Below are 19,415 nucleotides of genomic sequence, written 5' to 3' on the forward strand. Positions count from 1 at the left end.
CAGGGTGGCCTCCTTGTCCTTACCTTTCCCAGAATAGAGCGGCTGGCCTCTGTGCCCAGCTCCCAGGAAGAGGCTTTTGTGCCCGAGCTGGGATGGGGTAGGGGGCGTGGCAGCCATGGCTGGAAGCCCTGCCTCCCGCTCTGAGGAGCTCCTGGTGGAGGGAGGAGACTTTTGGCAGGACTGGCAACAGATTTCCAGCCAAAACTCACAGGGCCCATCATGGAGGCCTGGGCACCCACCCCCATGCCGGGCCCTCTGCCAGAGTCTTCCAGGGCAAGTGGGCAGAGCCCTGTGGTTTAGGGGCAGGACTCCCAGTTCTTGACTCCTATTACAAGAGGTGGAACCCAGGGGAGGGAAGTGGGATGGGAATAGTGGGGAGCAGGGCAGCTGTGGGGGCAGGGCGTTTGGAGGCTGGGGTATGGTCCAGCAGCCAGCTGCTGGCCCTTCCCTGTGCCCTGCTTCAAGGATCTCCAAGCTGTGATATCTGCTGCAGTGTCATCCCGCTTGCCAACCCCCTACCCCATGTTGTCCAGGGAATTGAGCGTCAGGTCTGTGAGCTGCACACTGATCTGCTTGGGTCTGGAGGGCAGGGAAGGCTCATTGGAGCAGGGCAGGTCCTGGCATATAGGTTCTAAAAAACTGATGATTTTAATGTCTGCTTTACAGACCAGCAGGCTGAAACCCAGGGGCAAGCATTAGGCACCATGGTTAAGTAAGGCACCCACATTGCACATCAGAGTGTTGGCCCAGTTCCGGGTTCAGTCCCACTTCCTAGCTACTCATAATGAAAAGCACATCATGTGTTTTTTTTTTAAGATTTATTTTTATTATTTTTTTATTGGAAAGGCAGATATACAGAGAGGAGAGACAGAGAGGAAGATCTTCCGTCCGATGATTCACTCCCCAAGTGAGCTCAACGGCCGATACTATGCCGGTCCGAAGTCAGGAGCCTCTTCCGGGTCTCCCACATGGGTGCAGGGTCCCAAAGCTTTGGGCTGTCCTCGACTGCCTTCCCAGGCCACAGGCAGGGAGTTGGAAGGGAAGCGGGGCTGCCGGGATAGAACCGGCGCCCATTTGGGATCCCGGGCGTGCAAGGCGAGGACCTTTAACCACTGCGCCACCGCGCCGGGCCCCACATCATGTGTTTTAAGAAAAAAATCTTCCATATGTTAGTTTGCTTCCCAAGTGGCCACAATGGCAGGAGCTGAGCCAGTCTGAAGTCAGGAGGCAGGAGATTCTTTTGGGTCTCCCATGCAGGTGCAGGGTCCCAAGGCTTTGGGCCATCCTCCACTGCTTTCCCAGGCTACAAGCAGGGAGCTGGATGGGAAGTGGAGTAGTTGGGACACAAACTAGTGTCCATATGGGATTCCAGCACATGAGCCATTGTGCTGGGTCTTTGCATGGCTTTCATTTAGTTCCTACCACAACCCTCTGTGGTGGGGTGCATGATTCTCGCATTTTATAGGGAGGAAAATTGAGGCTTACAGAAGGTAAGCCACCTAGTGAGGTCCAGGGTGCACCTGAGGGCCGGGCCAGCTGCACTCAAGGCCTCCATTGTTCAGGAGCCCTGGCTCCAGCACACTGCCAAGGCCCACCCCTCTCTCCCAACTCCCCTCTATGTCCCACCTATACAGGTGATCTTGTGGCTGACATAGGGTTGGGAGAGAGGAACTAGTCTTGTTCTTGGTCAAGGCCAAGGATGGCATCCACATGTCCCAGGCCCAGGTCAGACACGGCCAGACTGGCTCAGCCTGAACCGTGGGAGGCTAAGATGTGAAAGGCCCAGGCCTCCCAGAGGTACACAACTCCCACACATAGACAAAGACTCAGTCGAGATGGCAGGTGTCACAGTGAGACTTTATTGACTGCAGAGGGAGACAGGGCTTGCTTCTGCACTCCTGGGAGGAGAGTAGGAGCGGGTTTTACGAAGAGAAGCAGGAGGAGGAAGAGGAAGGGACCGGGGTGAGCACCAGGGCAATCTGAGGAGAGAAAAGACAGATGGGTTTGTTTTTTAACTTCCTGCTTTATTGGGGCGTCAGGCTGGAAAGTCTGTGTGAGACCAGCTGCGCGTCTGCCCACAGTGGTGGAGATCCAGCAGGCGTTGTCCCCTCCGGCCCACAAGTTTTGTAAGATACAGGTTCCCACCTGGATCTGTTGAAACCCAGGCAGCTGGATTTTTTCAACAAGGCTCTGTTTTCTTCATTTGAAACAGTGTGCTATGCAGGACTTGCCCTGTGAGGGTCCCTGCATGTGTATCTGGGACTTCCCCAGAGGTCCACAGCTGAGGGCTTCTTGCACGAGGACCCGCACACTCAGGACTGGATTATGTCCCTGACTACCCCTGCACCTGTCCCTGCTCTGTCTCGTGTCCCCTACCCACACTAGATTGTAAAACACACTGTCGATTGTGCTGGAGCTGGAGGATGGAGCTCGCCATGTGCCACAAGCCAGGAAGCGACGATACAGAACCCAAGGAGGGATTCACATCTGTGAGTTTCTCCGGAGTGAAGAGGAATTTAGCGTCTGTCCATTTGAAATGGACAGTTTTGGGCAAATCAGAACTGATAAGAGTTAGATGTTTCCTCCAAAGTGTCTTTCCAGCCTGACTTGGATACCTTGGCCATGATGGAGGTAGACAAAGTACCTGTAGATTTGAAAGCCACAGAGAGAGAGAGGAAGAGGGAGGAGTGGTGAGAGAGAATGAATCTTCTATCTGCTGATTCCCTTTTTAAATGTCGGCCACAGCCAGAGCTGGGCGAGGCTGAAGGTGTGAGTTCAGAGCTCCATCTGAGAGACAGACTTAACTAGCTGGGACAGGGAGCAGAGCAGGACTGGGACCCAGGCACTCCGAAAGGGCACACCGATGTCCCAAACGACATCTTGATTGCATCACAAAATAACAAAATGCTTGGCCTCAGGTGGGTTTTCGTACTTGCTTAGAATTGTTTTTGAGACACGTGCATTTATTTCAAGGTCAGAATTAAAGAGAAAGAGGAAGACAGAGAGAGAGACAGAGAGAACGCATTTTCCATCCACACTTCCCAGATGGTGTCAGGAAGTGCCTGCTGACTGAGGGTCCCTCCCAGTCCCTGCTCACAGGAGGCAGGGCTCAGAGCAGGTGCAGAGCCTAACAATGCCACCTCCTGAGCAACGCAGCTTGGCCATGTGTGAGGCTGTTTTCCTCACCTGTAAAGTGGGGTTGTGGGGGACCTGCTCTGTGTGTGTGTATGTGTGTGTGTGGACAGAGTTTGAGGGAGGTCTGAGCAAGACACAGCTCCACCCCCCCAGCACTGGATAATACTTAGCGGTGTGAGTGACCTTGCTACAGCTGTCCCCCTTAGCAGGTGCCAGGGAAAGGTGTGGTATTAAACACCTGCTGTGTGCCTGGCACTGGCCAGCCCCCTGACAGGCCACTTCTCCTGGCGCCCAGGGGCTCGACTCCTTGCTGCCTCTCTGTCCTGGGGTCCTACCTGACTCTGCCTAAGCTGGTGACACCAGATTGGGGTTTCAAGGGTCTGCCTCTCCCACCAGACAGGCAGGGCTGCTTCCTGCCGATTCAATTCTGCAGCCTCAAGCCCTGGAGTCAGGCCTGGTGCAAAGTAGGCCCTCAGGAAAGCTTTACTGAACAGATGAACTAATGAATGAGGGGTGAGTGGGTTGGGACAGGTGCATTAAGTCCAGGCTAGGGGCTACTCTCCCTTCGTCCCCCACAGGCAAAGCAGCCTCCTCATCTACAGGAGGCTCACCTGTCCCCACATCCCCATCCCAGCCTCCCCTTTGTACCGCTGGACCTGCACAGTCACCACCCACCTGGGTCATAGACCATGTGACTTCCTGGAACCCCAAAGCCTTCATCATGGACGTCTTGATCCCGGGTCTCAATTTACCTGCAATGACAGGGCATGTGCCGAGACAAGTGGGCCTAGTGCTGGAGTGGGTGGCAGTGCAGGCTGCCCTGGCATTCATCTGGCTGCATCTCCCCACGCTTTGCTCTTGCACGTTTCTGGCTGTTTGTGCCACTCACATTCTCAAGTGTTTCTACTCAAGAGCCCTCAGGGGCTCCCGTCAGCCACAGCCAGAGTTTCTAATACAGAAATGTAAAGGGCAAGGCTGGGCCAAGGGAGTGACCCCCATCCCAGGAACCTACCTCCTCCTGGCACTGCAGCACACAGTAATAGCCAAGCAATGCCAGGCACGGACCATGCCAGTCACCTGCTCTGCCCTTTTCAGACGTCATCTCATCTGTGCCTCTGACCGAGGGACTCCTGTCTTCCCATTTTGTGAATGGAAAGACTGAGGCTGAGGGGGACTACACAGTATATCCCAGGTCCCAGGCAGCCGGCAGGAGGGGAAGGCAGATTGAACCCAGGCAGCCTGAGGCATCTGGAGCGTGCTCTCTGTGTTCACACTTGTCTCCTCTTCCTGTTTGGCCTGGTCAGCCCAGGTGTGGGGCTGGGGCATTGCCTGGCTCATCTACACAGATGTGAGCGCTGGCTTAAAAAAAGGAGGTGGCAGAGGGCATTTCCAGATGGGTGACCAGGAAGGCTTCCTGGAGGAAGCAGAATTTGACTGACTGGATTCTGAAGGATGGTGGGGAACATGCTGGGGAGGGGCCCCGAGGGCAGAGGACACACCATTCTGGTTGGGTATCAGCACCGAGGCCAGGATGTTGCTGACAGCGTCCTTCAGAAGGTCGGGCTACAAGAGAGAAAGGGATCTGAGACCCTGGCTGAGCACCCCAAGGTCTCCCGGTGACCCTGTTGGGTACTGCCCCTGGAATCGCAGGTTCCTGCTGGGCAGAGCCACCCGGGCTGCCAGGAACCAGCTGGACGGGGTAGGGCAGAGACTCAGCTTCTCCTACAGGGCCCATGCATGGGGTTCCACTGCTCCATCCCAGCCCCACCTGCCCCACCTGTCCCGGGGAGCAAATCTTGCGCTGTGTTGTATGAGCTCCTGACTTCTCAAGGGAAACCAGGAACTCTGTTTCACATGGAAACGATTCATTTTAAATACTAATTAGGGACATTTAGAAAACAAGGAAAAAACACGAAGACCAGAACGTGTGGCAGGAGACAGGCTTAAAATCCCCGGGTCAGTCCGATTCTGACGAGGAACTGAGCATCAAAGGGACAGGCCGTGAGGTGAGTCCTCCTGAGTAGGATGAGGTTGTGAGCTGAGTGGGTGTGTGTTCTGAGGACTAAAATGTCAGTGAGTAGCTAGGTGTGGGCATACATGTGTGCATAGCTGTGTGGAACACACATGTACATATATGTATAGGCATGTGGATGTGCACACACGTGAGTGTGGATGCATGTGTCTGTGTGTACACACATGTATGTGTGGGGGGCTGTATGTGCATGTGTGTGAAGCTGTGTATATGTGCATGCCTGTTGTGTGTTCTCCACTGAGTCTGACACACAGTAGGTGCGCAGTGAATGCCTGAGCCAGGAGGTTGGATGTTGATTGGTAATGAAGGGGAGGTGATGATCGGCCCAGTCGCGGGGACTTGCTCCATGCAAACCCTGGAAAAGTCCCTTTTCAGAATGGACCCTTCTAGGCCACCCCTTGGGTGCCCAGGCACAGTCTTTAATACTCACATTGAATGGAGCAATGCCTGAATTCATCAGGTGGATCCGATCAGAACTGCAACATAAGATGGCTGTGAGACTGGCCCCTTAGAGTACCATCTATCATCCATCATCCTCTCATTCTTCCATCCATCCATCCATCCATCCATCCACCCACCCACCTATCATTCTGACCCTCTGCCCACACATTCTGCCACACATCCATCCATCCACAGAGCCAGCAAGCCACCCATTCATCCATCAATCCACCCACTTAACCACTGCTTGACAGGCACCCACTGTGTCCCAGGTATCGTAAGGCTCTAGTGAGACAATGGTGAGCCAAATAAAGTCCTTGCCTAGTGGAGCTGACATTCTGTGGTGGGGTGTGCAGAAAACTCATAATGATTCCAACAGCAGAAAAGCCACTCCAAGAGTGAGGTCTGGGGTGGACCAGGAAGGGTGGACACTCTCAGTTTCTAGCTCAGCAATTTGTTGATGAGCAAGAATATGGGCCCAAGGCAGCCAGCCTGGCAGAGTCTTATATGTTTACAGCCTATTTATACAAAAACATTAGCAACTGGTGCATGTCAATCAGTGCCCACTTCAGTACTTGATTGGCTCTGGTTTGCATGCCCTGCACTCAGTCTAGGGGAGCAGGAAATCGAGGGGGGAATGGGGAGAGAATATGCAGGGCACAAGAGTCAGCTAAGCCCTGGTGCCTGGGGCCGACACTGCCCTTGCTTGCAGGTGTTCACATGGGCTGCCTGAGGACACGAGGATGGTGCAGGACAGCTACCCTTCCAGATCTCTCACATTCAGTCCTTGCTGTCCTGGAGCAGCTTTCCCCGATGCCCAGCTGCCCCTGGCCGGCCATGAGACCGTGCTTGACTTCACCAAGCTGTCTTCACAAGGTTTTATGGGCTTACTTGAGTCCTTGAAAGTTGAGCATAAACTGGTTCCTGCTGCTGTAAAACTCAGCTTCTGAGTCGGCTTCCTGCAGTGAGAAACTCACAGTCCATTTAAGGGGATTCATCAGGTGTGGGGTGAGGGGCTACACAAGGAAGTCCTGGGGCCCAACTGGCATGGGCAGAATCTCAGCCACTTTCTCTGTGACCTTTGCAAAGGGTTTGACCTCTTGGGCTCCCCCTTTCCTTATCTGTTCAATGGGAGAGATGTTGTACCCACTCCTTGAATAGCAGGTGGCAGCTTGGGATGCTGATAACAACCCAGAGGACACACTTGTTCTGCATATCTGGTTTGGTGAGCCACGTGCCTCCTCTTGAGCTACTCAGCAAGTCACCTGAGCACCTCAGTGGAAAAGACTTAGCTCCCTACTCCCTCAGTCTGTGTGGTGTAGATGAGGCCTCCCCTCTACCCCTCACTCCTGCTCCCTGGCTGCAGCCCATGCCGGTGTATGAATGTGTATTCTAGCTCAGAATATTTACATATTTCATCTCCTGGTCTCATGGATTGGTTCAGGAATAGGCACATGACCCAAGCTCAACCAATGAGAGTCAACCTGAGATGATTAGCCTGGGAACTATTAGAGAAGTTGGAGCTGCTGGCATCCCTTGGATGATAGGATTTAGGACTGATAGAGCTTGGAGCACTTCCATGAGAGGACCCCTTTGCACAGATGAAAACCAAAGAGGTCAGACAGGGAGAGGGCTGTGTGAGCACCTGGACCCAGCCGTTCCTGAAGTCAACACCATCTGAACTTTTCAGTGCTTGGACCTTCCTTCTGTGCATGTCAGTTGAGTTTTGACCCAAAGGTCCCTTACTAGGAAAGCCACAGGGTTGGAGCTGGACAGAGAACAGTCCCTGCCACTCATTTACTGGGTGACAAGAATGGTGGCAACTCTGCGCAAAGCAGCAGGATGCCTGGGCTGCTGCCAAGGTCATGGACAGTGGAACTCACGATGCCCAGGGTGAAGAGGGGGCGGTGGGTTTGCTCGTTGGCGAAGAAGTCCAGCACGATCTGTTGGGCCACTCTAGCACCATCGTGGTTCAGCACTACCTCCGGGCTCTTCAGAGTCCGGATCTTCAACCTCTGCGTGGCCTCCACCTGACCAGCAGCCTGCATGGACATCAGACCCACACGTGGCCTCCCCAGTGCCCCCGTCTTGCTGTCCCCTGTGTCCTGGCCCCTGCCCGCCTTCCTGGCCTTCTGCTGCTTGCCTGTCTCCCATCATCTGGTTATTCTTGCACACTCTGCTCTCCCAGGGTTCCCTCTATGGGGAATGTCCCGCCCCCCTATGGGCAGCCCAACTTTCCTCTCAGAATATCTCCCCCTGCACCTTTGTCACTTGTAACAGAAATACCATCTGTGTGAAGATTTGATTCAAGTCCCCCTGCCCTGCTGTCAGTCTGAATTCTCTCTGTGAGGCCAGGACCGTGGTCTGAGTCCTGTGGGGCAGGGCAGGGCAGGGAAGCCAGCTGTCCCCTCCCTACCCCATACCCACCCAGAGGCCACAGCAAAAGGACCAACCTCTTTGTTGAACGTATTGATGGCTAACTTGAGCTGGTCGGCCAGGTTGGGGACCTGTGGGAAGGAGTGGGAGCTGGTCAGCAGAGGGGAGGAGAACCAGCCCAGAGGCATCAGCTATTCTGGTGGTGGGGAGAGGGCTGGACCCTGCTGGTGGCCATAGGTCTGCAGGCAGTCCTCTGCCCCCTACCAGGGATGTTGGGAAGTGCCTGGTGAATGTGATTGCTGGTGCCCCCCATCAGTCACCGGGTGCTGTGTGCCAGAGTTTATAAGGAAACCAAGGCTGGGTCTCCATCCAGGCTCAGTGCGAAGGAGAGGTCTGCTTGAATAGTGCTGTCTGGCCTGGGTCCCACAGTGGTAAGCAGTGAGCTGATTACCACCTCTGACGGCTGAGGGTGCCTACGGTATCTGTGGTTTCATGAGACAGGAAGAGGACAGACCTGTGTGACGTGTGTGAGTGTGTGAATGTGTGACGTGTGTGTGTGTGTGTGTGTGTGTGTGTGTGTTCAGCTTTTAGCTGGCAGGTGACAGGGCCGGGGGAGGCGGGGGAGGTCCTCGTGCCTGTCTCCCCTCAGCTCAGGAATTTCTTCCCATGCTGCCAAGTCACCCACCTCCTCTGCCCCATGCCCAGGCTCACCACATAGTCCAGAAGGACGACAAATTCCTCGGGTGGGAGCAAGGCAGCCACGACAGCATTCACCAGGTCGTGTCTCACGGTAAATTTGACAGGGGCGCTGTCCAGGGTGGGTGCGGTCAGGAACGCTGTGGTCTGGTTGAACCATTTGCTCACTTTCTTCTCTGAGTCCAACAGGGTGGCCTGAGGAGATAGTTCAGGGAGCAGGCTGAGAAATTCACTCAGCAGCTCACCCGATAGCAACCTGGCAGGAAATGGAGCCATCTCAACCTATTTCCCTTTTGGCAACAGTTGCTGGGAGGCTCAGCCCCTTGCTAGAGGCGGTGAGCTAGCTCAGGTGCCTACTATATATTTCTCAGATCTGATCTGGATTTCACTTGTTTAAAAAAAAGTTTGTTTGTTTGTTTGTTTTTGTATTATTTGAGAGAGAGACAGCCCATCCTCTGGCTCACTCCCCACATGCCTGCTGTGTTGAAGCTGGGAACTGCACTGGCTCCTCAGAGTCCAACCTGAGCATTCGCATATGACCCACACTTCCCAGAGCGGCCTCACATGTGCAGCCCTGCCTGCCTGCCGGGCTCTGCACGGTCTCATTTCACTCTCTCCTCAGCGACTGTTATTATTTACATTCTATAGATGTGAGAACCAAGGCTCAGAGAGGTGAAGAAACCTGCTCAGAATCACACAGCCAGGAAGTCAGGGATCTAGAGAACCATGGGTGTGTGATGCTCAGTGAGCTGTTGGTGTTGTCGAGGCTTGGGGACCGGCAGGAACTGGCCAGGTGTGCAGTACACACACACACACGGCTGGAATACAGGTGGTCCGGATGCAGTTGCTGTGCAGTCACCCTGTAGGGGTGGCTGGATAGGCTGTGAAGCCTGTGGTAACCTTCCAGGATCAGCTCAAGTATTATAATCATGACTGGGTCTCCCCAACACGCGGGGTCTCAGGACACTCACCCCCAGGTTGAGTTGGATGATGTCTCCATCAATGACTGGAGTCTGCAGGTAAAACTGCACACTCCCGAGGTTGAATACGGCAGGCTCTGCTCAGAAACAGAGAACAGCTTTGTGAGGGTGCAGGGAGCCCTGGAAACCTGGGGTGCCGGCTCTGAGTGTGAGTCCCTGATTGACCACCAGGTGGCGGTGGCGTCTGCTCTTCATCACACGCCCCCCCTTCCCATCCCGCCCTGCTAGGAAAGGCTGAGCTAGAGGGGTGCCTGGGGACGCAGACAGACAGACAGACAGACAGACAGACAGACAGACAGACACACACACGTTCCCATGGAGCAGAGAAGACAGAGACACGATAGCTTCCACTCCAGTGGCCTTCATTGGGACTGGTCACTCATTTCCTCCCTTTCACTGGGGGTCCGGGAAATTCTTGCCTGTCACCCAGCATCCCCCAATCTAAATGACACCACAGGGGCTGAAAGGATCTGTGTCAAGCCTTCCCCATCCCTGGGTTCTTCCACGAGCCCGGACAAATGACTTAACCGAGCTTCGGTCCCCTCCCGTGGGAGTAGAGCGACATCTGCTCCATGGATCATTTGCTGAGCCAGCGAGTCTGTGGTTATGAGATGCCCGGTACTGGGCTCGGCACAGCAGGTGCCTGCTGTGTGCATCTCTCCACTCTTCTCTCCTCACTGCCCTTTGGACGGGCCTCTTCAAATCCCTCATCATTAGGCAGCAGAACTTTCTTCATCCTGGCCAACCTCTATTCTGAGAGCTCTGAGCATGGAGATTCCGGAGGAGGGGTAAAGGCCAGTGTGCCTCGTCCCTGCCTCTCTCAAGGGGGAGAAATGGCCTCTTTCCTGGACTCACAGATCATCTTTTCCCCAGTTCTATCTTTTTTAGTAAACACAAAGGTCACTGTATTATCTGTCCATCCATCCATGCATCATTGCATCCACCCAATCCACTCATCCACCCATCCATCCATCCATCCATCCATCCACTCATTTATCAACCACTTATCCATGAGTCATTCTCTATGTCAGGCAGAATACTGACTTTGCACTTAGGACTTTCCTGTAACCTTGAACCCTCATCAGCAATTTTAACAGGTAGGTTTGTAGAAGCTTCACTATATAGATGAGGACAAGGAGGTGGAGTGACTTTCCCAAAGCCGAGGAACAGGGTGGTAGCTGAGCTGAGATCTGCGCTCGGGCCTGTCTAGAGCACCCACCGGCCTCACTCAGAACCTTGGCCTGGGAGTGCATTTACAGAGTTGCTGTTGTGGCGAATTCCTGTCTACTCATTCTGGACAGAGGTCAACAGGGGCCCCCAAGTCGCTGCTCAGGCCTGAGTGGGCAGGTTGAAGGGTGGGACACTCTCCCAAATGGAGGCGGGGCCTGGAGGTGAGCCCGGCAGGAAGGCACAGGGCACTTACCTGTCACCAGGTGCAGGAGGTTGGCGTACATGTCGTTGAAGGCTGCCTCGATCACAGGACACAGCTGCGACAGTGCAAAGACAGGGGCTGTGTCTGTGAGGCCAGAACCCAGCCCCTTGCGGCCCATGCCCACCCCCTCTCCTGAGTGCTGTGGCTGTGGCCAGCTAGGCTGTCACATGCAGGTCTGTCACTTTACCATTCCCGTTGCTCCCTGAGGCCCCGTGCCCAGCCAGACTGCTGGTCTTGTTCACAACACTACACACTTTCTGTCGAGAAGTAGATTCCTCTGAGTCCCCCAGTCAGTTTGGAGTGCCTACCCCTCGGCGGAGTCCGGGACTGAGGCCGGCAAGCTAGACCCCACTGCTCCCTGGCTCCCTGCGTGCAGCTCCCTGTGTGCCCTGCGTGCAGCCTTTGCCTGCTCACTGACTCCTCAACTTGTCAGGAGGGCCTAAGCAGGATCTCTCTTCTAAGGAAACACCTGGAAGTTTCTGGAGACATCAGTAGCCATCACAAGTGCTTCTGGCAGCCAGCAGCCAGAGGCCAGCGGGGCCATGGAACCCCCCACCACACACACTGCAGCCCCTGTGGTGGCTGCTGAAGGATGAGGTTCATGCTTGTACCCCCTTTGTTGGGGGTCCCAGGATTCCCTGCTAAAAGTGATCCTGTCTCCCAGGGTATGCTGCATGACCGCGAGGTCCTTTGGTCTTCATATGGCTGCCCTGATGGAGGGAGCTTCCAGCTGGCCACCCCTTGAGGGAGGGTGACAGTGCATGCTGGGAAGTGGTGGCTTTTCCTCTGAATCAGCAGCTCCTGCTCTCCCAGCTGCTTTGCCAACGCAAGGTTCCTGAGCACATGGTGGCATTGGCTCAGAGACTTCCAGCATGCCTTGCCAGGGGACCATCTGCTCCTCGTGGGAAAGCTGCCCCTGACAGCTGTGGGTGGTCTTTCCTCCCACAACTCTCTAGCCTTCATTTTCTCATTAGGTTCCCACCCTGGCTACTCATTGGAGTCCCCTGAGCTCCAGGGCGCACTTGGTCCAGCATCGTCTGGGCCTGGGCTAGGGCTCAGGAGTCAGCATTTCTCTGATTTTTTTTAGTTGGGGTAGAGACTCACAGACCACAGGGAAGAAGGTGCCAGCTGCACCTTCCCCTTTATGCCACCAACCAGAAGCCAGCGCAGCCCGCGGGAGCCAGGTGGGAAACGAGTGCCAGCTTTCTCAAGGCTCACACTTGGCTCTGCATCCTTACAGACAGCTGTGCGGCAAATGTCGCAGTTCCCAGTCCTTGCCACCTTTCCTGCTGCAAAATCTATTTTTACCTATCCAAGCATGGCACCGGATAAAATATAATTTTGGTAGATGCTGGGGGAGCGTTTACAATGAGACCCTATTTTAATACTCCTGGGAAAGCAGCAGAGGATGGTCCCTGACACCCATGGGAGAGGCCGGGATGGAGTTCGGGGACCCTGGCTTCTATCTGGCCCAGCCCCTAATGTTGAGGTAATTTGGAGGAACTCTCTCTCCCTCCTTCTCCTTTTCTCTTTCTGTGTCACTCTGTCTTTCAAATAAGTAAAATGAAATCTTTCAAAAATTCTCTTTAAACAGAAAAGTAAAAAATAAAATTCTTCAAAGAAGAATCTCAACCCAGGAAAGCCAAGCTTATACAATTATTCATTTTCAGAGTCCCTTTTCAAAACTCCCGAGATAGGGACTTACGCTAGCAAGTGAGGGCTGCAAATTTCAAGCTTGACCACTTAGTTACTGCCTGGGATGTGAAAAGCAGGCAATCTTAGCAGCTGTGTTCTGGCTGTGCTCACTGCTTCCATGTCATTTCCCTGTGTTTTCCTGTTCTCCATGATGCCTGGTGTCTGTGTGGTGGGAATCCTGCTCCCGAGTGGGCTGCTGCCCAGCTCGACTCAGGGGTCACACTGGTGATTGGCAGCTGAGCTTTGGGCTCACCACGGGGGAGACCCCAACTGAATATCTGGCTCCCAGTGGATGGGCAGGCTCTTGTGCTGTCTGTTTAATAAACAACTGAAAAACAGAAGTAGGGGCTGGTGCTGTGGTGTGGTAGGTAAAGCAACTGCTTGCAAAGCCAGCAACTCATATTGGCACCAGTCCTAGTCCTGGCTCCTGTGTTTCTGATCTAGATCCCTGCCAGTGCACCTGGGAAATTAGCAGAGGATGGCCCAACTCCTTGGGCCCCAGCAGCCACATAGGAGAACCAGAAGAAGCTCCTGGCTTAGCCTGGTACAGCCCTAGTTGTTGTTGCCACTTGGAGGAGTGAATCAATGGATGGAAGTGCTCTCTCTTTCTCTGCAACTCTGCCTTTCAAATAAATAAGACAAATCTTACCAAAAATAAAATGCTTCGGAGGGCACACCATAGAGCAGGGAGAGCAGTGATCCTACAAATCAAGACTCCTCTTCAGTTCTTCCAGAGGCGATCGTTAGAGATTTGTTGGCCAACCCGCTGGCTTCTGGCAGCTCTGTAATCTTGACCTAAATCACCTGCCCCAGGGTCAACAGACCCATCCACTCTTTGCAAAAGCAGCATGTAGTTCCATATCCTCCCTACAGAGGGCACAGTCTTCAAAACCACAGCAGCCCTGAATTTACTCACCTGGTCTTGGACCAAACTGGGCAGGGCTGGTGTCAGAATGTTTGTGACCTTCTCCGCTAAGGAGTTGACCAGGAAGGAGAGCCTTTGGGAGGAGAAAGGGGATACATGGATTAGTGTTATCCCCCTGTAGTTGACAGATTGAGTCCAGGGAGAAAGGAACTTGCTCCCAGCCACTGGAGTTGCTAGTGGGACTTGGTCTTGAGTCTGGTGTGGAGTTCTTGGAGAGTTCTCGGAGACTGGGGCTGGGTGTGGTCGTGAAATTTGTGCTGACAGGGGGGTGACAGGAGCTGGCATTCCTTCCCAACGCCCCTGTTGAGAAGTGGAGGTGGGTGCCGGTCACTTGCCCACTGCTACCTACCAGGCAGATATCATAGCCTGTCCGCAGAGGAGGAAGCTGAGAGGCAGGGAGGTGCCCTGCCAGCATTGCCCAGGTGTTCCGTGAAGGAGTTCCAAGGCCTTTGTATCCCCCATTCCAGCCTCCTTTCACTGACCCTGGCTCCACCTAAGTTCACCTGGGGGAGAGGGGTAGGCTTGCCCCATCCACTGTTGAAACCCCACCCTCGGTGTCATGGACTTCCTTGGGCACTGTGGAGTCCTTAGAAAGTGCCCTGGAGGTAGGATTAGCAGGGTATGGTCTCTTCTTGCTCTGGGCCTTGTGGTTCTCTACCTGTGAGCTGGGGCAAGGCTGTGCTGTGGCTGCCCGGGCACCACACTCACTTATTCAGCACACTGATGCGCAGGTTCCTGTGGTTACTGGAGCAGTCACCGATGACCAGGCGAGGAGGGGTCCCTGCGCCAGTCTCCACCTGGATGGTGGCCTGGGCCTCCGTCTCCAAATGCATCTGCAGGATGGTCTTGACCAGTGGCCTGGGGTCAGGAGTGAGGACATGAGTGGCACACTGCCTCTGCCATCCATGCACCCCCTACTCCCTCCCCTCTGGCTGCTTCCTGCTCCTCTCCCAGCCTCCTCTGCTTGCAGCTCCCAGGCTCAAGCTTGGTGCCTATGTGGCGGATGCTCTCCTATCCAAAGCCCTTCCATAGGCTGACAGTTCCTGAGCCGACAGCCTGGTGCCTACTGTTCTGTCCTGCGGCCTTCTCCAGGTCAGCAAAGCACAACCTGAACTTGGAATTGTCTCCCAAACCCGCCCCTACTCGTGGCCTCATCTGCTGTCGCCTCCTGCCACTCCGTTCTGCCCTTGTGCTGGCAAAAGCCTTGCAGTCAAGCTTGTTTCTCTCCTTCTTGTTTTCTCCCTTCAACTCAGCAGTAGTCTTCACCAACATCCCACACATGCCCAGAGCTCTCTCCATCTCCCCAGTCCACCTGGGTTCAAGCCATTGTCATCATCACCTCCTGGATTGTTCTAGTAGCTCTTGGCTGGCTTTCTTGCCCCCACTCTGCCTGTTTTCCGCATATCAGCCAGAGACATTAGGACATGTCAAGCCTCTCCTCTGCTCAGAACATTCTGTGGCTCCCATCTGTCTCACTTGGTGAAGCTGAGTCCTCACCCTAACCCACAAAGCCTTGCCTGAGCCAGCCTTGGCCACCTGGGTCAGCTACCTGCTGATCCAATCTCCCACCTCCTTCTTCCCTCTCTTTGCCATATTTCTGCCACAGGGCCTTTGCACCTCTTCTTGCTGCTTAGGCCTCGCTTTGCCAGTCGCCTACGTGGTTGTGGGGAGGGAGGATGAGTGATGTACCCATCTGGCCCAATGTGCCCAACCGGGGGAAAAGCACTCACGTGTTGAAGCCAGCCATCATGTCCATGGGGATCCTGACCAACATCTCCTGGCTGTAGTACAAAGGCTGCACCTGCAGCTGGAGGATGCTAGCTGAGGTGACCTTGAACCTGGGTCAGGAGGAATGAAAATCAAATTCCACTTGGCAGCATCATCAGTCCTGTTCTTTTCTCGCTTCCGTTCCCTGCCCCAGGTGCTTGGACACAGCTGGATGCTCAGACTGTCCTCTGGCTCCTCTCCACTGTCCGCTCCACCCTTGGTTCTGTGGAGATGGAGTCTGGCTCAGTGGGCTGACCCGGCCCTGCCTGGCTGCTACTCCTTGCTTGGGGTTTGAGCCCAGCCATTCTGATCGACTGCCTCCGCCTATGGCTTTGCCCAGGCTGCCTCCTCTGCCTGGGAGGTCATCTTTGTGATGAACGCTGAGCCATGGGCTCAAGGTCAGCTCATCTTCTCCCTCTGCCATCGGAGTTGACCTTCCTCTGGGCTTGCTCTCTTAGGGTCTCAGGGTCATGGTTAGCTACTCCATGAACTTTTCTGGGAAACGCCTCCTGGAGAGGCAAGGGTGGGCACAGCAGCTGTTGACTGCTGCCGGGGTGTGCAGGGGCCCCCAGGTGGGCTGCAGTGGGGGGCCTGTCCCACTTACCAGATGATGTGGTTCATGGCCCCACTCAGCAGGCTGCCCAGTAGCCCGGTGGATTCTTCCTGCACGGTACTGAGCAGTGGCAGCTGCTGGAGGATGACTGTGGCATTGTGTTCCTCCAGCTTGTCCATCAGTTCTGGAGGCAGAGCCTAGGGGTTAGTTAGGGGCCAAGGAGGGGCAAGTGGGAAGGCTTGGCAGGGGCTCCAGGGCCTGGGACAGAGGTGGGTTAGGGCTCCTGGGATCCTGGTACAGGATGTCACCTGTGGTACCACAATGTCCACTGTGTAGATGGGCTTAGAGGACAGTAGCCCAGAGCAGTCATTTACCCATAAAGAGAGAGGCTGCGAGGCGCTGAGCTACCCCTTCCAGCAGCCTGCCAGCCAGCAGCAAATGTTCTGAGCCAAAGAAGGAAGGAGCTGGGAGCCCAGGGACAGAGACCCAGGCTCAGAAGCCCTAGGCTGTTGTCCCTTGCCAGAGCCCATTCGGTCATTGTGTCAGTCTCCCAGCTGCCTGGAACCCCATCCATGACTCTCTTGGGTAGCAAGGACCCAAGTACTTCAGTCATCAGCAACTGCCTCTCAGATATACTAGCAGGAAGCAGGAACAGGAGTGGGGCTGGGACTCAAACCAGGCACAACGATGTAACATGTAGGTCTCCCACGTGGTGCCTAAGCTGCTGCACCTGTCCCCTGCTGATGGATCTTTCCATTCCATTTATGCACTGACAACACCGAGTGGTGTCTGTGAAAGGCTCTGATTAGCACAGCTGCCTGGTGGGACTAAAGTCACAGCTTACAGTAGCAGATGGCTTGGAGAGGCCTCTCCCTGCCATCTCATGGACCTGTCCCTTACCTGGCTCACCTCCCTCCACCCCCACCTCAGCACCGTCTAAACCATCTAATTGCAAACAGCTCCTGGGCTCCAGACCATGGCTGCTTAGGTCCATGTCCCTTCTGATGGAGAATTCCCAAGTTTGAGACTCTGAGGGCCCCTGCCTTCCACGGCCTCCCAGTGCTGTCTGCTTCCCATCAACACATGGGCATGCTTCCTCTGCGTATAGAACCCTTGGCCCTGCAGGACTTGGGCCTGCCTCTGGCCCTAGCCTTTTTCCATTGAAATGCCAAGGTCCCCAAGAGGTGAAGGTCACCCCTCCTCCCAGAGGACCATAGAGAGCTGGCTATCCACTGTGGTGGGGGTGTCCTCAAGAGACTTTTGGCAATGTCCAGAGACACTTTTTTTGGAGGGGGTCACAGTTGGATTGAGGATGCAGGCAAGCACCTCACAGCATTTGGGGTACCCCTTCTCGACCAGTAAAGCCACAAGGGCTCGCAGCAGCCCTCTCATTTGCTTCCAGAGGAGGGAGCTGGGGTTGAGAGGCTTGTCTGGGAAGGGAGGAAGCTAGGTGTAGACATCTAGGCAGGCTGTTTCTCCTCTGGACTGCGGAGACACATGGACTTTGTCCATGCACGTGTCATCTAAGCCTCGGGATCCCAGACACGCCTCACACACCCCAGTGAGGAGACCCTCCTCGGATGGCTGCTCTACCTGCCCCTTTGCCTCTTGCTGAGGTCCCTGGTGGGGCATGGCTGGGAGGATGGGGGTGGTGGGCATGGTGAAGGAGGGCAGACTTACTTTCTCTGATGATATCCGGGCTGAGGCTGAGAATCGCCGTGGGTCTGAGAGCAGCTCGGGCCAGGGTGCCTGCCAGCAACAGGCAGAGGAGGGTGCAGGCCCACGGGCTGGCCATCTTCTGGGATGTTCTGAGCAGTAGGTGGCAGGTGGCAGAACCTGGGGAGAATGAAGTGGAGCTTGTTAACCAGGCGGAGAATCCAATGGCAGGCTTGCAACACCTGATGACCCGGCCGAGGTAACCAGGAGAGGTGGATTAGTGCTGGGGTTGACTGCTGGGGGTTAGCTGTGCAGCCTGGGACCATCAACTTAGCCTGTTTCTGCTCCAATAACTGGGCTCAGTCACTCTTATTTGATAAAGTTGATGGAGTTCAGTGAGCATCTTGCAGAGTGTTTTGGTGAACAGTGGCAAGTATCAGCTATTTTCTTATGGGAAAATCCATCAGGACAAAGGCTGCCTGCTTCCAGTCTCTTTATGAGGCCCCCTGTTGTCCAGTTTCATCCAGCCCTACATCCTGTTTCTCCCCTTCTTGCTCTGCCAAGTTCCCTCCATTCCAAGCTGTTTGCAGTCACTGGTGGCTCTGCCTGTCCTGTGACCAGGGACCCTAGAACCTACCCTGAGGGTCGTATGCCTGCATGGGATGGGTGTCGGCCCCTGGGGCCCGTCCAGGGCACCTGGATGGACGCATTGACCCACAGAGGATCCTGACTACAAGGAGGGTAGGAGCTGACTCAGAGATGCAGGCCCCGGCTAGGGTCAGCATGTGGGACTCTCTGTGTGCCAGAGACACCCATGGAGTCAGGTGACATGTGTTTCCTGCGGGTAACAGAGGCACCTGCCCATACTGGGAGCTCCCTGCATGGGAGGCAGCACTTGGTCTCCTGCATTCCCAACTTTGTACAAGTGAGGCACCCAGCAGTCGGTGTGGGCAGGGCAAATGTTCCTGGGTCCCATCTCTCCATCACCGCGCTTTGGTCCTCTGGGCAAGGGAGCTGGGCACTTCCCCACCCAAGCTCCCCTTTGCCTGCCCCCACAGAGGTCCCTGCCCACACTTTCACCTGGGTGTGCTGGTCTCCTCCGCCTGCTGCTCTTCTCTCCTGAGGCCAGACATGTGGCCTTATATCCCACGAGCCGGCCCAGGTGGCCACCCTTTGCATCCGGGCCAAAGCCTCGGGCCGACCGGAGGTCTCCAAGGTAAATATTTGTAGCTCCTGGTGAACCGCAGCCCCACTAGGAGCTGCTCCAGGATCCCGGCTTCCTGGGATTGTGGATGGCAAGGAGCAGGGTGACTTGGGGGTGGGAAGCTGGGCCAGGGACCTGGACAGTTACTCTTCTGGGACAATGGCAAGAATGGTAACCATAACCAAGAATCAATGCTGACGACATGGCAGAAGCCACTGCAGGCTTCCCATCACGGAGTCTGCAAGGCCCACTTGGTCAGCATCAGTATCCTGACTTGCTAAGGAGGTCCCAGCTGCCCAAGTGGGCCAGTGGCCAATCTGGGATTCAAACTTGAACTGACTTTGGAATCCATCTGTGGTACCTCCACAGCTTGGCAGATTCAGCTCTGACAGGTCTGATTCAAGTCCTTGCATGATCATGATCCAAGAAGTTCCCAGCCCCACTCCCAGCAGCTACCAGAGGGGCTGGCCGCAGTCCTGCTGTCCCTGGAAGTACCTGTGGTCCAGAGACATGGGTGACGGTTGAA

General features: G+C 55.0%; 1 protein-coding gene across 1 annotated transcript; it reads right to left on the reverse strand.

The window, feature by feature from the left end:
• Positions 1–515: 515 nt before the first annotated feature.
• On the reverse strand, positions 516–17,824 carry BPIFB1 (BPI fold containing family B member 1). The gene is made up of 16 exons (XM_040981248.1): positions 17,710–17,824; positions 16,081–16,213; positions 15,440–15,547; positions 14,418–14,567; positions 13,701–13,782; positions 11,081–11,144; positions 9,649–9,734; positions 8,693–8,872; positions 8,033–8,112; positions 7,489–7,675; positions 6,497–6,564; positions 5,598–5,643; positions 4,635–4,698; positions 3,811–3,887; positions 665–675; positions 516–579 (listed from the first exon to the last, which is right to left on the reverse strand). The coding sequence occupies exons 1-16, from the start codon at positions 17,822–17,824 to the stop codon at positions 516–518; spliced, it is 1,515 nt and encodes a 504-aa protein (XP_040837182.1).
• Between the last annotated feature and the right edge of the window lie 1,591 nt (positions 17,825–19,415).

This window comes from Ochotona curzoniae, unplaced genomic scaffold (genome assembly GCF_017591425.1).
Source record: "Ochotona curzoniae isolate NIBS_2020 unplaced genomic scaffold, NIBS_Ocur_1.0 contig_3520, whole genome shotgun sequence".
Classification (NCBI taxonomy): domain Eukaryota; kingdom Metazoa; phylum Chordata; class Mammalia; order Lagomorpha; family Ochotonidae; genus Ochotona; species Ochotona curzoniae.